Below are 18,529 nucleotides of genomic sequence, written 5' to 3'. Positions count from 1 at the left end.
TTGCTAAAACCAGCTGGCAAGAGAGCTATCACCAATCAACAAAAATATCTGTATTGCAGGACCTAATTCCCCTAGGAACTGGATGCAAGATCTGTGAAGCTAATGACAAGAAAGAGTTTCCTGCGTTTCACCAAGAACTGAACAACTTTCTGATATCTATGCTAAAATAACCAGATAACCATTTTTATTTTTACTGCTACATTATTTATTTAAATATTTAATTATGACTAATTTATATAGTTTGCCCTGTGGCTTACTAGCTTGCTGTCCATTTTGGGACCACTGTATGTTCTTAGTCTGGGTGATACAACAGGCTGTTCTAAGATCACATTTGATCCTTTCTGTAAGCCCTACGGGCTCAAAATGTACTTTGGAAAACTAATTGGTTCTCATTTTGTCAATAAACTTAGAGAGACAACTATTTATTGAAAAAACTATTAAAAGTTATGTGTAGATTGTATTTAATAAATTTCAGTAACACATAAAAATGTCTAGAGTCTGCTTTGTTAAATTATACCGTCTTTTTCACTGGTGACTTACTCCTCTGCTTTTTTTTAAAACACAATTACAAAAACCTAAACCCACATTTACCAGTATACAAGTGTACAGGTATCAGGCTCAAAACAAGACCTGCAGCTAACCTTTTTTAGCAATGTAAAGTACCAGTTTATGCTGGCATACAGCACAAGGTATAGAAGTAACACTACCAAGTTGCTTCCCCCTAAAAAGAAACCCAAACCCCAGAACTCTTTTTGTGAACTGTCCTATTTAGCCACACAGGCTTTCCGCTGCATTTTTTTGCAGGATACATTTTTCTCATTGGTGTAAGCAAAACATGTAGTTCTCAAAAATCTTCAGAGACAGAGAAACATTATGAAAACAGTAACACACCTGAAATAATAACTATGCAGGTAACTGAGGTACCAATGTCTCAGAACACTTACATAGCCAATTCTTTCCAGCAACAGCTGACATAAAATTGATAATTAATGTATGAATCCGCATGAACATATACTGCGTTAAGTATTCACAAAAATCTTTTGTGGAACCTCTGAAATGTGCTTACTTCAAATGAAGATGGAGTCAGTCATGTGACATTGTAAATTTTATGCAGAAAGAAACAACTGAGAGGAGCATCTTTTACAATCCCAAACCCAGCACTCAGTGCTAACAATGCAAGCTGTAATTGATGAAAGTAAGCCTACTACAACAGTTATCAGCCTATCATTCAGTCTTTGATGTGTTTTGCTGGTGGGTGTGGTATGGAGTATTTCACCCTAACACTTAAAAACAGACTAACGATGGAAAAAACAGCAGTTTTTTTGAAGCTGCAAAGAAAAAATAGGCGTTAATGATAGCTTTCTGCCAAAACTGGGAAAATACTTACAGCGCTTGTACCTGTTGCTCTACTTATCTTCTCTTCCCACAGTGAAGGAGTGCTCTGTCCCCACCCACAAGGACTCAGAAAAGCAAAACACTGTCAGTCATCCCAGCCACAAACATATCTGCTCCACCCTCTTCTCAAATCAGATGCCTTCCAAATGACAGCCTGTAATAACAGTAATACCTAAATACAAACGAGAAAACAGGCAAGAAATTTATTCATAAAAATTTTACCTTGTCAATCTTTGTAGAATGCTTCTCCTTACATTGATTCCTTCTTGATAAATTCTTAAAAGCAGCATGCAAAAAAAAAAAAAAAAAAAAATCACCTTTAAACAAAGTGAGACTGTATTTGAAGACATAGGAAGCACTAAGCCCGGGAGATAAAATCAAAGAGAGACTAGTCTTAAAAACACCCATAAGAATGATATGAATACTACTGCCTTCTGACTAGTACTGCCAGCTGTAGAGGAATTTTAGCATGCAGAACCTTGCAAGCTCACCCATACCTAAGCAACCACAACAATAAACCCAAGTAAGGCTGAGATTGCCTGGCAGTGCCACAAACCTGCAGAGTCCAATCCAGACACCCCCTTGAACACCTGCTGGACTCCCCATCAGGTCTGGCTCTGAAAGACCTAGTGTGGGAAGCAGGTCCGAGGTGGGGCTGGCTTGCACTCTAGGGTCGAGTATTAGGGAGGGAATGGAAATAGAATTATAGCACGATAGCAAATATACACAGTTAATATGATTTAAGACTAATCATTAATAGATTTACAGCTGTGAAAAGCATATTACGTAATGCAGTCGTAATTCAGTAATAATGGTACGGGTTTACATTATCCACGATTTCACTGAGTATCTTCACTGGGTGACTTAAACATTATAACCTTTTGAACCAGTTGCATCTAAAGCCTCTATCTACAGCAGAAAACTGCACCCCGAAGTAACAGCATCACACAGAACATGTGGCTTTCCAAACCTGTTCCAGGATCAGGCCACACGTTTATCTATATCGCTGCCCCAGCTCCCAGCAGTCAGAAAGAGTGTGCAGGAGCAGTTTGCATTGAACACAGCTCCTTTAATAAATGAAGCTTCCTTTATCATTTGCTTAAGCATGAGAAACCTCAACTCTGAAGATTTGGTAAAATCTACCTTGGGGTCAATCCATGGAGTTGGGACATCCCACATGGAATAACCATGACCTTTTCTAAGTCCCTGAACAGTAAGCATTAGGTAAGGTAGGAACAGTCAAGTACTTCAGAAACCAAGAAGTGATAGTAAACAGATACTTACCCATGCATTCATAAGGAAAGGTAGAAGCCATAGCTCACTAACAATTTTATAAATTAAACACATGCAGAGTGGAAATGTACACACTGGTTTTGGTCTGCACAAACTGCTTTGGAGTTGGGCTGCAATATTCTGAGACAGCTGCAGGTTCACAGCAATGGAAAGCAGAGGCTTTGGTTATTCTGGCACAAATTTTGGGGATTGTCATGTAACTTTTGTACAGTAGCCATGCTCTGCTGTGGATTTTTGAAACGTTTTCTGGCTGACTTGCTCCCCACGTAACACCTCCAACAATGCTTCCAGACACCTTTTCAGAGAAGTACCTGTTTGACTATAAAGACTGCTGAGATGTATAGCTAGTTGACATAGGGGGAAGTTGCTTGTGTTGCACATGCTTGTAATCATGAGGCCTTTTGGATTCTGACTAATGTTTTAAGTTGGTATTTCTGTTTCAGCTATATGTAACTGTACATTTCCTAAAAAGTATGTAAGGTGTCTGCAAAGCATTTTGCATGTCAGCAGTTGATGAAAGTTATGTCACATTAACAAAATCCACACTGGAAAAGGATGTAAACACACTCACGCTGTTCTGTAGAAAATCTAAGGCAAAGTGTAGTGTAAAAAAACCTTAGAATTAAGTATTGCTACTTTGACAGAATTTTATTTAGCAATACACAGACTTTGTGTCATAGATGCCCACTTTCCTTTACGTAAGGATCAAGACCTAGTTTAATATTACTAGTTAATGACGTAACATTCATTTCACTGACGTGAATACTGCAAATACATACTCTTTTCAATTATAAGCTTCTTGACTAAATTAGGTTTCAGAGCACAGTTATGCTCAAGTCACTGTAATTTTGCATTCTGTAAGGGCCACTGAATGACAAAAAGCAGCAACAGAAAGTAAGCATGGCAAATAATACTGCAGCAGAATCTTGCAAAAAAAGTTACTGTGGATCCAAGATACACAGTAGTGGTCACTACACTTCTGTGTGCAAAGAAATTTCACACTGCCATAACATAGTGCACGATTAGAGTAGATAACGGTGAGGTTTAATGGAAATGGTAAAAGCTTAGGCTAAATAGAGAGATACTGTTGGCAAAAAGGAGCAAATAGCATAGCTCCAAAGACAGAAAAGTCAGTTTACCTTTGTTCATAAAATCTGCAGAAAAAACACACAGTAGGTTTCTCACAAAAATTTGTACGTTTACAAAATACATACTGGCTCAATATTAACATGGAATGTAACATCTATCAAGTTCTAGTCAATTTGACTCAACTAGAAGTGTACTTTCCTCCCTGCTATGCAATACTATCACTGTAGTCCGTCAGCCCTTTAGCCTTTTGTTAAAAAAAACAGCTAAATTTTTAAAGATACTGATAAAAATTCTACATACAGCAAATAAACTCCCCATATATTTTTGTCTGTCAAATTTGCGACTAATTATAGGTAGGTTTATATACTTAAATAGTAGCTGCAGGATCAGCCTCTGTATTTGCCTAAGCTTGAAAAGAAACCTTCACAGAAAAAGAGTATTACATTGAAAGCATCTGAAAATGCATAGCAAGGGGAACTTTACTGTATATACCTTTTCCTGCAAGTTGTAAAAAACTTCAGCAGAATCCCTTACAATACTTATGAAAATAACTTCCTGAGCACATTTCTCCTGCTTGATCCCACAGCTTTAATAGGAAATTAAAATGTATGTGACATGCATGTGTGCAACATGACATGTATTCAACTTATATGACATCTGTGTAACATTTAAGTGACATGCATCTGACATGTATGACTGACGTGTGATGTATTGTGACGTGACATGTGTGATATGACATATGTGTGTGATATGTACATGCTACACGTGACAACCATGTGACATCTGCGACATATGACATCTATGTGACAGGGAATGCACATGACACGTGGGACACAACAGGTATGTTATGTGACATGTAACACATGACCTAGGTGACACGTCAGATTTGACATGTATGTCAGATTCAACGTGTGGCAAGTTACATGCACGTTCCATGTATGTCAGATTTGACACATCTGTCACTCATGACATGCACGTGTACAGGTACAGCAGGTGTGTCTGCACGTGCCTGTATACATACCGAGAGGATACAACCCCCCCCATACATGCATGCGCATATATATGTGTGTGTATATACATATATTCTCACCCATGGACCTCAGTTTGTCTCAAGCAGGGAGGGGAGACGCTACGCTCTCAGTCGGAGGCTGGTGGTGTAGTTTGTGCTCACAGGCCTGTCTGTGGTCTGTACAGCCAGCCAGGTACGTATGATGTGCATGCACTCTGTGCGCATGGACCTGTCAGTAATACACCTTCAGCCTCGTTACTGGAACCGCAGCACTCTTGCCTCTCTCCAGCTTGTGGAACCATACATTTTAGAATTACTGAAGTAGCTGAGGAAAAGCCTGGATAGAACACCTACACACTTGCATTTACTAGCTCAGTGCATCCTGCATCTGCTGATACTTTATCAAAGAACAATCCAGATACAAGAACTGGATCCATACTGTTGCCATCAACTTCTTTCTCACAGATACAGCTATCATGCCCAGCACAACACATCGTTTTCACAACAGAACCTCCCTCCTCCTAAGAACAAACCTAAGTTTCACAGACATTTGGGTTTGCTGTTCAATTAATAAAATGGCTGAAGTACACAGAAAAAGCTCAGTTTATTGCACGTATTTAAGGCTTCTAGCTTAACTATAGAAAACACCTTGGTGATAATGTCTCAGCAAAAGTCTAAGTCCATACACACAAATGGTCCAGAAGTGTATAAAACACTAACACACTATCAAGGAAGTAAGTTTTAATACTCTTGAAAAAAGGCAACACTATGGCCATCATATTCCTGGGTAGAACATTCTCAAACTTTCTTAGAAAGGAAACATTTCACGGAACAAATATTATATGGAGTATGTGCCACAAAAAAAACAACAAAACAATACCACGCCCCCAGTTAAAAGATACTAACATAAAACAAAATAGCACAATAGCAAAAAACGGTCAAGGACAGAGTTACAACAAAGTCATTGAGTTTCAACAACTTCAAAATCAACATAACGATTGTCTCCAGTAAAGACTCCACATATAATTAAAAAAACAGATTAAGGAAAAAAAATAAATCTTGGAAGGCAGTTTTTGCTTTAGAATCCTCCTACAATAAGAAGCTGAAACATGACTATAGCACTACACTGTTACTGATGTATGAAAACACTTAACAGCTTCCCACACTTGTAGAATATACAAAAATCAAGTAACATAATGGAAGTGTACTATTTAGTTTAAATACCATAATATTTCACATCACCACCCAAAACTGAAGTATGGTACTTAACAACACCCTTTTAAACGTTGTCATGATGTTACCATATTCTTACCATAATTTAGAAGGAAGCACGCTCCCTCTTGACAGGCCACACTTTTCAGATTATTATGTATGCAGACAAGTTTGTGAGGACTCATCATTACAGTGACAAAGCAGTCTGTGGGTGGAGGACTTCAACTAATCTACAAGTACTAACATCTGATGGATTTTGGGGCAGCCCACAGAAGTTGAAGGAACCTTGCTTCTGGTGACTTCTGTACTACATGGCACTATTTTGTCATTTACAGCTTTGACACCTTTAAAATGTTTTAAATCCACTACCAAAAATGGTGATTGTCACTGAACAGCTGAGTAACAGTTTGGTAATTCAAAGTTTCACATTTGAAAGCACACTTTTCAACCCTTCCACCACAAATAATATACAAGTCACTTGGCAAATCCATGCTAAACAAAAGTCTTAAAATGACCATGAAAGGAAGCCTATGCCAATTTTTGTTTCTGAAAGTGATTCTCACATTGGTATATATTTTTTTTTTTAAGAAATCAAACTTCTACTGAGGTTTTTTCTTTCTTAAAGACAGTTATGAAAAAGGTGGGGAAAATGAAGAAATCAGTACACAGCAGTCCTGAAACTACCAGAAAAAAAACACATAATTGCAGTATGTGTGAGGTGGGAGTCAGGGTGAGGGAGCAGAAATGAGGTGACAGTGGGGGGCAAAACAAAACAGATTTGCAAAGCTGTGAGAGAAAACATCAACTTTTGGAAGAGATTGATTTTACAGATAGTTTAATAACTGCATTTAAATTGACAAGAAAATCATCTGGAATGATTTTCAAGCTGCAAATATGAACCCTACAGTTAAACATTTAACTAATCAGAATTACATTTTACTGAAAGAAATCATCCAAACTGACTTAACATACAATCCACCTCACAGTCAGTCACTGAACTGTTCAATATGTGGAGACTTTACAATCCAGGATCCATAACTATGTTGCTCTAAGTAGCTTTGCAGCAAACTTTTAGCTTCTTGGTACAATTCAGATTGAATCTAAAAAAAAGAAACAAAGATCTCAGTAATGATGGTTGCAGAGACCTGTGTTCTTTACCACCAGCATATAATATGCACAAACAGAAATCTTGTGGAAAACACTATCTACAAACCTTAGTTTCCTCAGTTGCTGACAGTGAAAGTGTTACAGACTCTGAAAACATATTCTTTTTATATGTTTGGGCATTTATTGGGATGAGAGAATTGTTTTGTTAAACATTATTCTTTTTCAGCATCTTTTCAGTTTCAACAATATCTTTACACAGAAAATAAACTTACTATCACTCAATGCAAATATAAACACATGAACAGTCAATTAGCAAGCCATTCTATTTTGAAGTAGTTTTTGAGTCATTTAAAAAATGATCTCTTGCATGTTCTGACAGGAGGAAAAAAAAAAAAGATATGTACTTTACAAAAACTTAAGTTACACGTAACAATTTTGGAAATAAAATATATCTCTTGAACAAAGGAGAGGAAAAACCTGGAAGAGTACCGAGAAGTAAGACGAGACTACCTATTTCCAAGTATGGACAGAAGTGAGTGAACTGTGTTTACAGCAATCAAGAATCACAGTAGCTCCTTTAAGTAATTTATCTGTATTTTTATATGGAAAAGAAAGTCTGGGACCTAATGCTGTCTTTCCATGAACGATTCCTACTTTCCTACTCCTCTGTGACCAAAGAATCCTCCCATAAGACTACACTGTGGTAGAAAAGTATCTACCTACGTATGAAACAAATATAAAAAGATTGAAAATGAACTAATGAACAAAAAACCCCCAACCTTTTTAATATGAAACTATCTTATGTGAGGAAAATGGCCAGCAACCTCCACATGCCGAGACAAAACACAGCAGATCTTCACAGAGAATGTTTCACAATTAATTCAGCAGATTAATTTTACTTGAATATAGCCAATGAAGGAGATACAGCTGTTCAGGCAAAGTCTTCAGCAAAGCAGAAAGTCACCCCTGGCTACCAAACCAGCTTTGAGAGTAGCTGTTAAGAATCTCCTTACTGAAACGTCCCCTCCCTTCCCATACCAGCTTACCTTAGCTTCATGGTACGTTGTAACCTGAAGCAAATCATTCCGTTCTGCTTCCTTAGCAAGCAATTTGAAACGACTAAACATGGCCGCCTTGCAAAGGCGACTTGCCATGTAAGTGCCACTTTTGAATGGTGAGCTATAGTCAAAATGAAAAAATAACAAAAGTCAGTAACAAATACATTACAGTACGTTGTTTTGATCATTACAGGATTTTTTTTTCCCCTCTAATGCTTTGCGAATACAATCACACGATTCTACTTCCACTTTCAATGAGCAAAGCTAATGCAAATCAGCAGCTGTGAGAATTTAAACAAGCCAACCAAAAACGATTTTCAAACTGGAATTCATTTGAACTAGGATGCCAACTGGTTTTACGTACCGTGAAAACTAATACATTTACTACAACAGACAATGAAATAAAGACATCTCAGTTCAAAGAACTATTTGATTTCATATCTTGGTATTTCACTGTGAAGTTACAAGATCTCTAAAACTACATCTAACCATGGGATGCATTCACCTAACACAGGAGAAAACCCCTCTCATTTGGGTAATACTGTAGCCTCCATGCATAGCTTAAAAAATTAATATGCCAATGAACCTGCACAAAACAATAAGGCTAGCCCTTATTTCCAACATAACAAGGAAAAATTCTAACCTTTCAGTGGTTTTTCCATTTAACCCATCCACAACCTCCAGTGATGTATCTGACAACGACCAGTTCAGACTAAGAGACCTCTGTGTATAGTCCATTTGAATTGGGCGTGCAGCATTCACCAAGTAAGTATGGGATCTGTTGACCACATAAGGCATGGGAAGCTTTGATGTAAGTGCATCATCAACACGTTGTTTTATAGCTATTTCTAGTCCTCTTGTATCCTTGCAATTTCCGTTTCCTGTTAAACAAAACAAGATCAGTTACATATAAGTACATCAAATTAAAAAAAAAAGCTAAGAATGCAGATGTTTCCATTGGTCTACATTATATTCATTTTTCTACACATAATTAACATTTGGAAAAATCAGTTCCAATATTCAGTTGACAGAACAGGAATGATTTCACAGTTTCTTCTCCAGAGGCATCATTACTTTCATTGGATGCATCCTTTTTGGAACATCACATTCTTCATCAACTAGTTACACTCCTTGCAGAAGACACCATTAAAATAGAAGCTGCAACACAAACTTTGATGTTCTAGATTACAAAATAAGCTAGGGAGTTGCCCACATTAATCCATATCCAACAGTATTTCTGTCTGCCTAGTAAACAAATACGCTTTGGTCCATAGTATCTCAAGGAATGGGCATAGAATTTCTATTAAATTGAAGTGCAATATATTATAGATTATTATGTTTACTCTGAATACCACTTAAGTGAGCATATTAGAAATTTTACTATCACTTTTAAGTAAAAGCGCCCAAACTTCCTCAGAAGGAACAGGCAGTCATTCACCAACTCTTGCAAGATCGTTCGGAGCACTTCAAAAACCTTGTTCTGTGTTAGAAAAGGAAAAGCTGCTAAATCTTCAATGTCTGGGGAACTCAGACATCTGTGTACTAGAGTCTCATAATACAAATACTGAGAGCAAGGAACACCTGCAAACCTTCAGGATAATACTCCTTAATTTAATTCCACCACATAAATAAAAGCTACTGAAATGAGATCTGATAATAATATGGTCTTCCTGACTGCCACAAGATCCTGAGAATTCACTATCACCTTGGTAAACCTTATTCCTCAACAAAACATCTATTTGCATTAACCAATACAAAGGGGGGAGGTGAGGGGGCACAGACCATGGTCACAACAGAAAACTGAACAAAGACTTTCCAATAGAGCTCTTAAGATACCCCAGGGTGAAATTGAGCGCTTTTCAGTTAAATACTGGCAGCTCTTCCACCACTGTTCATTTCTACAGTTAAGTGGCTAACACTGTCACCTTAAAGTCACCATATTTGACTGAACAGTTAACAGCATTTGTCACACTTGCTATTTTCTCAATATCTAAAATTTAATTTGTTATAAAACAATGCTGCACTTCTTCTGTTACTCTAATACACAGTAAAGGAATAACAACCTGGCAAGACAAAACAAACCCACAATGACAAAAGAGCAAGCCTGAGTTCTACATTAGAGCATTTCAAAGATGAGTGAAAAAAAAATACACGCTTAGCACCTTTTCAGAAAAATACTATAATTCTTTAAAGAACCATCTTGGGTCAGTTTATGTTTTATAAAATGTAATCGAACTGGAACTTGAAAACATACAAAAAACCCAATGAGATTTGCATTAAGCTTACCTACAAGAATATTGTTGATGTACACTGGTTCAATGAAGTGACTCAGCAATGCTCCCTGAATACCAACCACTTCCCATTTTGTTAATTTGTCACTAGCTGACATACTGCTGGCTCTAACAGTTTTAGGTGGACAACAAACAGTTAGGTACATCTTGCCTTCTACAGCAACATGAAGACTCAATTCTTCACTAGTTCCGTAAGCAGATATAGATTGTGGATTGAGATGTCTGAAAGACAAGAAAGTGAATTTCAGTGAGAAAGTACTCTAATCAGAGACTATTGTAAAGTGCTATCTGTTTCTCAGAAAACAATTATCAAGAGGATCTGGGCCTTACATTATGTTGTTAATTTTAGAAACACCTCCTTCAGCTGCTCAAGTGACTGGAATACTGAAATCAGTATTTAAATAAGAAATAGTAATTCAACCCAATCTTAGCCATCAGTTGTGCAAATATTAAAAAAAGATCATATGCTGCAAACAAGCTATCACTTTGTGTCTACTTAACATGGTGACAGAAGTTACATGTGAGGCTGTTCATCTTGTGAAAAAACAGTTGTAAGGTTGTTAATCTCCTTTAAAACACAATTTACACTGCAATTCCTCAAAATATTTAAAACAAGCAGATGCAGCACATTAGGGAGACACAACAGTGATTGCCTGAAGCAAAACATTTTTCCCCCTTAAGTAAAGAAGGTGAGAAGTCAAAGCCTGAAGTTCTGAGCTAACTCTCCCCAATTTTATTGTAACTTACAATGTTATGGTTAAAGGTGCTTTTGCTTTACTACATTATTATAAAGCAACCATTTAATTTTGGTGTAAGAAACATGCTACTGCCTGTGGGCACATTTCGCTATTTAATGGATTACTTGCAAGTAGCTCCTTTTTAAAAACTATCTTTAAACAACCCCACACATTAGCAAATCTGCTCTATTAGAAGAAAATATTTCCCAGTGTTTGTCTCAAGAGACCACACACCAGAATGGACAAAAAGCAAGAGAAAAAGTGCTGAATCTGTGATCCGTCAACTATTACAGAGTAGCTTACAAACTGCATCCAGTCCCATCAATGCATTTCCTCGTAAGAGCAGGCTACAACACTGAAAGTAATCTAAAACCTTCTTGCAGTTCCAACAGGATGGGCTCCTCCGGTCAGCACAACTCGCAATGAACTGGCTGTGACTTCCAGCTCACAAGTCTGCCTTCCAAACACCCACACACAGTACAAAAGCAGCTACCTGTCTTCTACATATGATAAAGTTATGACTGTACGACTTTCAGGGACATTATTCCACTGCACCACTGTAAGGCACACAAAATAACACTGTTCATATTAACTTGGTAAACCAGTGATTGCTGCTAGTTAAATGTCAAAACTATTAAAAAAACCCCACAACTTTCAGAAATTTAACAGAAGTTGGAAGTGTAATAAGCACAGGAGTGTATTTGTCCCATCAAGTTCCTCTCATTACCTTTTTTCTATAAAGCAGAGCAGGAGCCTGTTATTTTAATTCAAGGCTTTTTATACTCTAGTCCAGTGGTGCAAATAATGACATTAAGTCACCACATCCACTTGCTCAGTGGTTAAATTTAATGATTTATTAGTATTTTAACAGTATCTTGGGAGGGGGGTTAACAGGTAAGCGGGTATCTGTAATAAATGAAGCATCATCCTGAAGCTATAACCCACGTAGAAGTTTTTTGTATCGCCATGTTGAGCTGTTATCTCACACAGTTATCACTACCACCCTGAACATTGTTTCCAAAATATGACAATAGCCTGCCTCCATGTTAGAAATGTGTAAAAATGTGTATTTTCCACACTCAAAACGTGTTTGTCACTGCTAACAAACTGATCTTCCACTACAACATCTCTGAGGTACTTACATCTGTGATTTTAACTGAGCAGTTCCTTTTGGAAGCTGATTCATGTAGAGAAAGATAGTTGTATTTTGCTTTAGGGTAAGCAGCTTCGAGGCTGGTGCTGTGCAAAATATGGACTTCTCTGTCCTCATGGGATTTTCATTATAGAACAGCAAAAGATGTCTATAAAAATATCTAAAATAAAGTGTTAAGTAATGGTAAAAGTGAAAAACACTACTTGGTTTACAAATACATCGACATTCACATTTAATTCACATGTTTTGAAAATAATCCAGAAGGTCCTAACTATAAAATGCAAGTGCGCTTATATTTACATTTGCAAAAGTAAAACTGAGAACTGGTTAACTATTTGTACACACATTCTCACCTAAGTAAAGAACGTCTGGCAATAACAATGGCATGGCTGTCATGCAACACTCTTCCACAAGGTTGAAAGCACTGACTGTAGTTACATTCTCCTGTTCCTAGAGCTACAACTTCATGCTGTCCACCTAAAAGGAAAACATTTATTTTTACGTGACTGTGGTGGGTTAACCTTGTCTGGCTGCCAGATGCCCACCAAGATGCTCTCTCACAGCCCTGTCCCCCAGCAGGTTGGACTCAATCTTAAAGGTTTTTTCCAACCTAAATGATTCCATAAAAAAATGGAAAAGCTTGTAGGTCAAGTTAAGGACAGGGAGACTGCCTGTTATTTACCATCACATGCAAAACAGACTCGAGTTGGGGAAGATTAATTTATTGCTAATTAGAGTAGTATAGTGAGAAACAAAACCAGAACTAAAGACATATTCCCCTTACCCCACCTTCCTCCCAGGCTCAACTTCACTCCTGACTCCTGTACCTCCTCTCCTCCCTGCCTGAGGGGCACAGGGTATGTGAAACATCAGTTCCTAACCCTTAGTCTCTGCTGCTCCTTCCCCGCTCCCACACGAGGTCCCTCCCACAACATATAGTCCTTCATGAATCACTCCAGCCTGGGTCCTTCCCACAGGCTGCAGTTCTCCACTAACTGCTCCAGTGTGTGTCCCTCCCACGGGGTGCCATCCTTCAGGAACAGACGGCTCCAATGTGGGTCCCCCACAGGGTCACAAGTCCCACCAGCAAACCTGCTCCAGTGTGGGCTCCTCTCTCCACGGGGCCACACGTCCTGCCAGGAGCCTGCTCCAGCGTGGGCTTCCCACGGTGTCACAGCCTCCTTCAGGCACATCCCCCTGCCCTGGCCTACACAGCCTTACGTCTCTTTGAAACAGCACAAGGAAGTGCTTATGTAGGTCTTGAACACTTGCATGACTGTAGCACAACTATGCATACGACAGAGCCATCAGAACAGAGTACATCAAAGGAGGAGAGCTACCCTTCGCATTGATTTACCAGATCAGAAACGCGTTGATCAAGGCTCTCTGGGAACACAAACAGCCTAGGTTTCCCACTCCCCAATACCCACGGTCAAAACAGACTTGCCTTTTCCAATGATGAACGCAGCCAGTGAACTGCCACAACTTTGGTACTCAGGATGTTTGGTAGTCAGGCTGTTAAATATTTCTTCAAGTGTTTGTGGAAGTTTTTGATACATAAGCTGTCCTCCTAAATAAGAGCCAGCAAGACACAAATTTGCGGGGGGGGGGGGGGGGGGGGGGGGGGGGGGGGGGAAACAGACGTGATCAACCACTTGCCAAATTATAAATCTAAACACATGGTAAAAGCACTACTATCAACACACACTTTTGGGATTCTGAAGATTATCAGGATGGACAGGAATACCTAAAGGACAAGAATACCTAAACACCTTATGCTTTTTTTATTCATAATAGATCAGGGATATAGATCAAGTTGGATCACCTACTGCGCACAGGATGCCAAGTAAGGACAGAAATACTGTTTCTATTTCTGTCACCATTTCACCACTTAAATTCAAGCAATTTACTGAAGTTCTGTCTGTTTATAGAACCGATAGTCAATTTCCTACATTAGTGACACTAATTCTTACAGCATTCTTCAAAGAGAAGATGCTTAAAGTAACAGTAACTTTGTAGAGATCACTACATGTATTGAAAGAAGAATTTAAAACAAAAAAGAAAATCAAGCATTTGCTAGGTAATTTGAATTGATAGAGAAAAAACAAGACTATTCCTTACCCGAACAGATCCTTGAAACACAAGCAGAGTTCATTGGAGTTTGGTGCTCAGCAGTACAGGGAGGATCTAAGAACGTAACATTTCAAATTGGGATGGGCATTCCAAATTTCAAAACATGGATTTCACGCTACTTCCAGCAAGTTGAAGTTTCTAATTCTCTAAGAATTTTCTTTTCTAATTTTGAAGTCCTTGTAAGCGTAGAACTATTTAGGCAGCAACCCTTAAAAGAAGATAACTACTTTTGAAAGTAATAACTCAGTATTAAAGCCTTTTAATCATAAACATTTGAAACCACTTAGGATCAATTTCATATTGCTGTTACCCAGTGAGTAGCAAATCAAGTGCAACAGCAACAAATAAACTAATTCCTTCAGTATTCTCTGCTCTGTGCTACAAACTGATGCAACTTCTAATACACAAAAACCAGTTGCAGAACAATACAAGTAACTCTGCCCAAAGGATTCCAGAAAACTGACAGAGACCCTGATACAGAAGCATTTAATGAAATTACACAGAGATTTTGCATAGGAAACCTTTAAGCCAAGCCTTTAAAATTCTAACTAGGTGTTGCTAGAATATTTACCTGACTTCTCAGAAGCCTTTGCCCCTGTATACTGAAAGTTAAGTAGTTCATCAAGAGCCAGTTTAGCTGCATTTAATTTAGATTCCTTCTTGGTTCTTCCCAGTCCAGTATTGTAGCAAACACCATCTACCATGGCACAAAAGGCAAAATAAGGCCTTATGATATTGCCTTTAAAGGAGAAAAAAAGCAGACACAATTAGTGACATTATCTTAAGGTACTTTTATCCACAACTTTATGTGTTTATTCTCATTCCAGGGATGAGTACAAGACAAAAAGGCAATTTTAGCAAAATACAACTCAAACCTTTCACCTCCACAAGAATTTTGGCGGCTTTCACTTTATGCACTTTTCACCAAGTTCTGGTAGCAGCCAGAATTTTATACAATTAATCTGATCAAACTCTGTAGTAATTAATTATGAGACACAGCTGTGTAAACAACAAAAGGGCAGCCAAAAAGCAACATATGTGAAGGGTAGTGCAACCACCAGGAAAAAAAAATTCATCTGTATTAGTGCCACCAATACCAACGGCAGAAATTCAGTCTTTTATTTAGGAAAAGAAGTGTTTACCTGGCACACTAGTTTCTTTGAATTCAAGTTGTAAATGGTGTATTTGTGCAAACTGATGCAAGGCAGACACTGGGTTTATTAGTCCCTGTTTATATCTTGCAATAAACTCCTCTAGGTCTTTCTTTGGAGGACGTGCTGATGATGGGGGTGCATGGGCTGCTTCCAAAAGAAAAGGTTCTGAAACAACATTAAGAAAATACACTCTCCGACAGTTTAAATCTGCTTTTTTGATGCTTCTCAGAAGAACAAAAAGCTAAAACATTTACTCTGGAGCAGTATTGCTTTGTACTGAATCCTACATTAAGAATACTAGCAATTCTGAAACGGTGTGTTATCTCCTCTTTGAAAAGCATCAAAGCTTGGAGTACTGAATCCATATACCTCTGAACACAGACATGTAAATACAACATAGATTCCCCCTCCCCTCCCTTGCAAACCAGTGATCAAATAAAAGTTGCTGATGGCAGCTTCAAAACAATGGAGCATGTGGTTTTGCACACAAAACTATGAAGTGGTGGAACTCCCTGTCAAAGCACTATAAAAGTTTTAGCAACCACACGCATTATTCAGAAAGCAGGTAACTCATTCAAAGAAAAACACCCACAAAGAGCTGCTGAAGAGAGACTACACCTCTGGCTAAGGCGGCCAGGACAAAACACCGGGACAGCTGCACTGCACAGCTACTCTGACCCCACACGTGTGTGCTCACGAAGAACCACACTTGGAACCAGGACAGCAGGTGGGCGGGCAGTTCATCTGTCCTAGCACAGAGCCCTTCTGCTCTTCAGAGGGCAACGTGAAGCAGGAGAGTCAAGTCATAAGAGAGTTCTGTAAATTCTGAGTAGTCCCAAGGCAAACCCACACTTCTAAGTTTCATTTGAAAGACAAACTCTTCCAAGGAGCACACTGTCTCTGGGCAGTTCTCTTTGACTTGGAGGTCTCCTACAGAATAATCAATTAACACTTCCTGCAGCATCTACATCTGAAGAATCGGTGTGTTCTTTTAGATTTAAGAGAAAAAATGAAACCTTTTTCCCTGTATCAACTCTAGGATGGATGGAATCATCATCTTCAGAGTTGCCATATACTCAGGCACAGTATGTCCCTGCCAAGAACTAAAATAAACTGCTACCTTCAAGTCTCATAAATAGATGTCTTTACCTCAATACAACTATTCAAAGAGATAGAATTCAAAATACATCCTGGGACATCTGGAACCAGTTAAAGCTTTTCTCAACGATCTCTACAAAAATTCATGCCGCAGTACATGGCCTGTATTTTGGCAATCTCTACAGCACACTTACTGTGTAACTGGGAATTCGTAATTATGAAATGCTGCAGACTATATAGCCCACCCTACAACAAATCTCTTACTCTAACAATCTTCCAGTACAAAAGGACACAGGAAAAAGAGGAAGTTCAAGCAGATGCTAAGAAATCATTTAAGAAAATACAGCAGTAAGAAAACGCAGCAGAGGTTGTAACCTTTCAAAAAAAAGAGAAAATGACAAAATTACTTTCACTAGCATTAACAGTGTATTTTAATAGCTAATCCCAGTGTATAAACTGAAAACTATACCTGGATTTGGTGCCACCTTTGGTACACTACACCTGTCAGAAGGTGGAAGCTTTGGCCTTCCTGTCACAGACTGAGAAAGCTTCTTTAAAGGTGACTGCTTAAGAGCCTGAGGTGGCAAAGCCTTCTTTTGTACGGGGTCAAAAAGGGGTATTCCAACACTCTGAAACCAGCTGTCGCTGCTAGCCATTCTTCACCAACCTAAGCAAATTTAACAGTGAAGTTATGAGATGTTAAAGGCATGCTGCAAACTCCAGTTTTCTTAATTAAGATGTTTCACAAGAGCCCTACAAATAGCTCGAACTCTGCTTGCCTAGAGGCTGGGGCAGAAGACCCGAGACCCAGCGTCCTTCCAACCCCCTCACACCACGAGGTTCAGCTAACCGCCTTCCCCGACGCCTAACACGGCTCTGCACCTCCTCCTGCAACCAGCCCGAAGGACGAGACACAACCCCCCAGCCGGCGCTCGAGGGTGCAAGGTGAAAACTAAAGCAGCAAAGCTGCTCCCTCTCAAGTTTCCAGGACAAGCTGGCGCTGGGGTGGAAAGCTTTGGTACCTGCTCTCCTCTCCTCCTCCTGTGCTGTGAGGAAACCCACACCGCTTGGGCGGGCTCGCCCGCCCTGGTCGTCCAGCTGCAGAGCGTTTACACCCGCCGGAGAACGCCTAAGGTGAGAGAAGGGAGGAGCAGGAGGAGGAGGCGCGGGCGGTGGACGGCGGCCGCCCCTCCTCAGCGCCCTGAGGGCTTGAGCGCCCGCTCCGCGCCTCGCCCTGGCGGCTCTTCCCCCCAGGATCCCGGGGCGGAGGGATTCGAGGAGCGGACGTCCCGCCGTCGATTCCCGCCATTTGTCGAGACGGCAGATCCCTCCGCGGAGCGCCCGCCACGTGCGGCGCGGCCGAGGCGTGAGGGGAAGGAGGGAGGAGGGGAGGGAAGGAGCGCGCCCCGCCTCGCCCCGGGGCCGCAGCGCCCGCCTGCCCGCTGTCTCGTCGGCTTCCCGTGCCGCCGAGCGGCGCGTCCCGGCGGGCAGGGCGGCACCCGAAACCGCCAGAGGCGTCACGGGCCTGGAGCAGCCGAGGAGGCCCGGGCGGGCGGAGCCGCGCCCTGACCCACTTGCGGCGGGAGCGGGCGGCGGGGAAGCACCGCCCGTGGGGCCGCCGCCGCCCCCTCCCTGTGGCTGGTGGCGGCCGCTCTCGGAGTTTCCTACCTGGGGGCACCGGGAGCTCGCCTCGCCTTTTTCCAGGCCCCCAGGGGGAGGGCGGCCTCCCGCCACGGCGGGGGGAGGAGGCCCGGCAGAGCCTCTCCGAGTCACCTCACGTAAATGAGACTCGGTGCAAAG

At 40.3% G+C, this 18,529-nt stretch overlaps 1 protein-coding gene across 1 annotated transcript; it reads right to left on the bottom strand.

The window, feature by feature from the left end:
- Nucleotides 1–5,373: 5,373 nt before the first annotated feature.
- ADAD1 (adenosine deaminase domain containing 1) lies at nucleotides 5,374–17,385 on the bottom strand. The gene is made up of 11 exons (XM_074867257.1): nucleotides 17,199–17,385; nucleotides 15,620–15,796; nucleotides 15,049–15,216; nucleotides 14,466–14,531; nucleotides 13,792–13,914; nucleotides 12,698–12,821; nucleotides 12,334–12,504; nucleotides 10,450–10,676; nucleotides 8,807–9,044; nucleotides 8,152–8,284; nucleotides 5,374–7,098 (listed from the first exon to the last, which is right to left on the bottom strand). Exons 1-11 carry the CDS (start codon nucleotides 17,383–17,385, stop codon nucleotides 6,985–6,987), a joined length of 1,728 nt encoding a protein of 575 aa, XP_074723358.1. The 3' UTR covers nucleotides 5,374–6,984.
- Nucleotides 17,386–18,529: the final 1,144 nt, after the last annotated feature.

Source organism: Strix uralensis, chromosome 4 (assembly GCF_047716275.1).
Source record: "Strix uralensis isolate ZFMK-TIS-50842 chromosome 4, bStrUra1, whole genome shotgun sequence".
NCBI classification, from domain to species: domain Eukaryota; kingdom Metazoa; phylum Chordata; class Aves; order Strigiformes; family Strigidae; genus Strix; species Strix uralensis.
The sequence above is the reverse complement of the archived record's forward strand: the minus strand, read 5'-3'. Positions and strand labels throughout refer to the sequence as shown.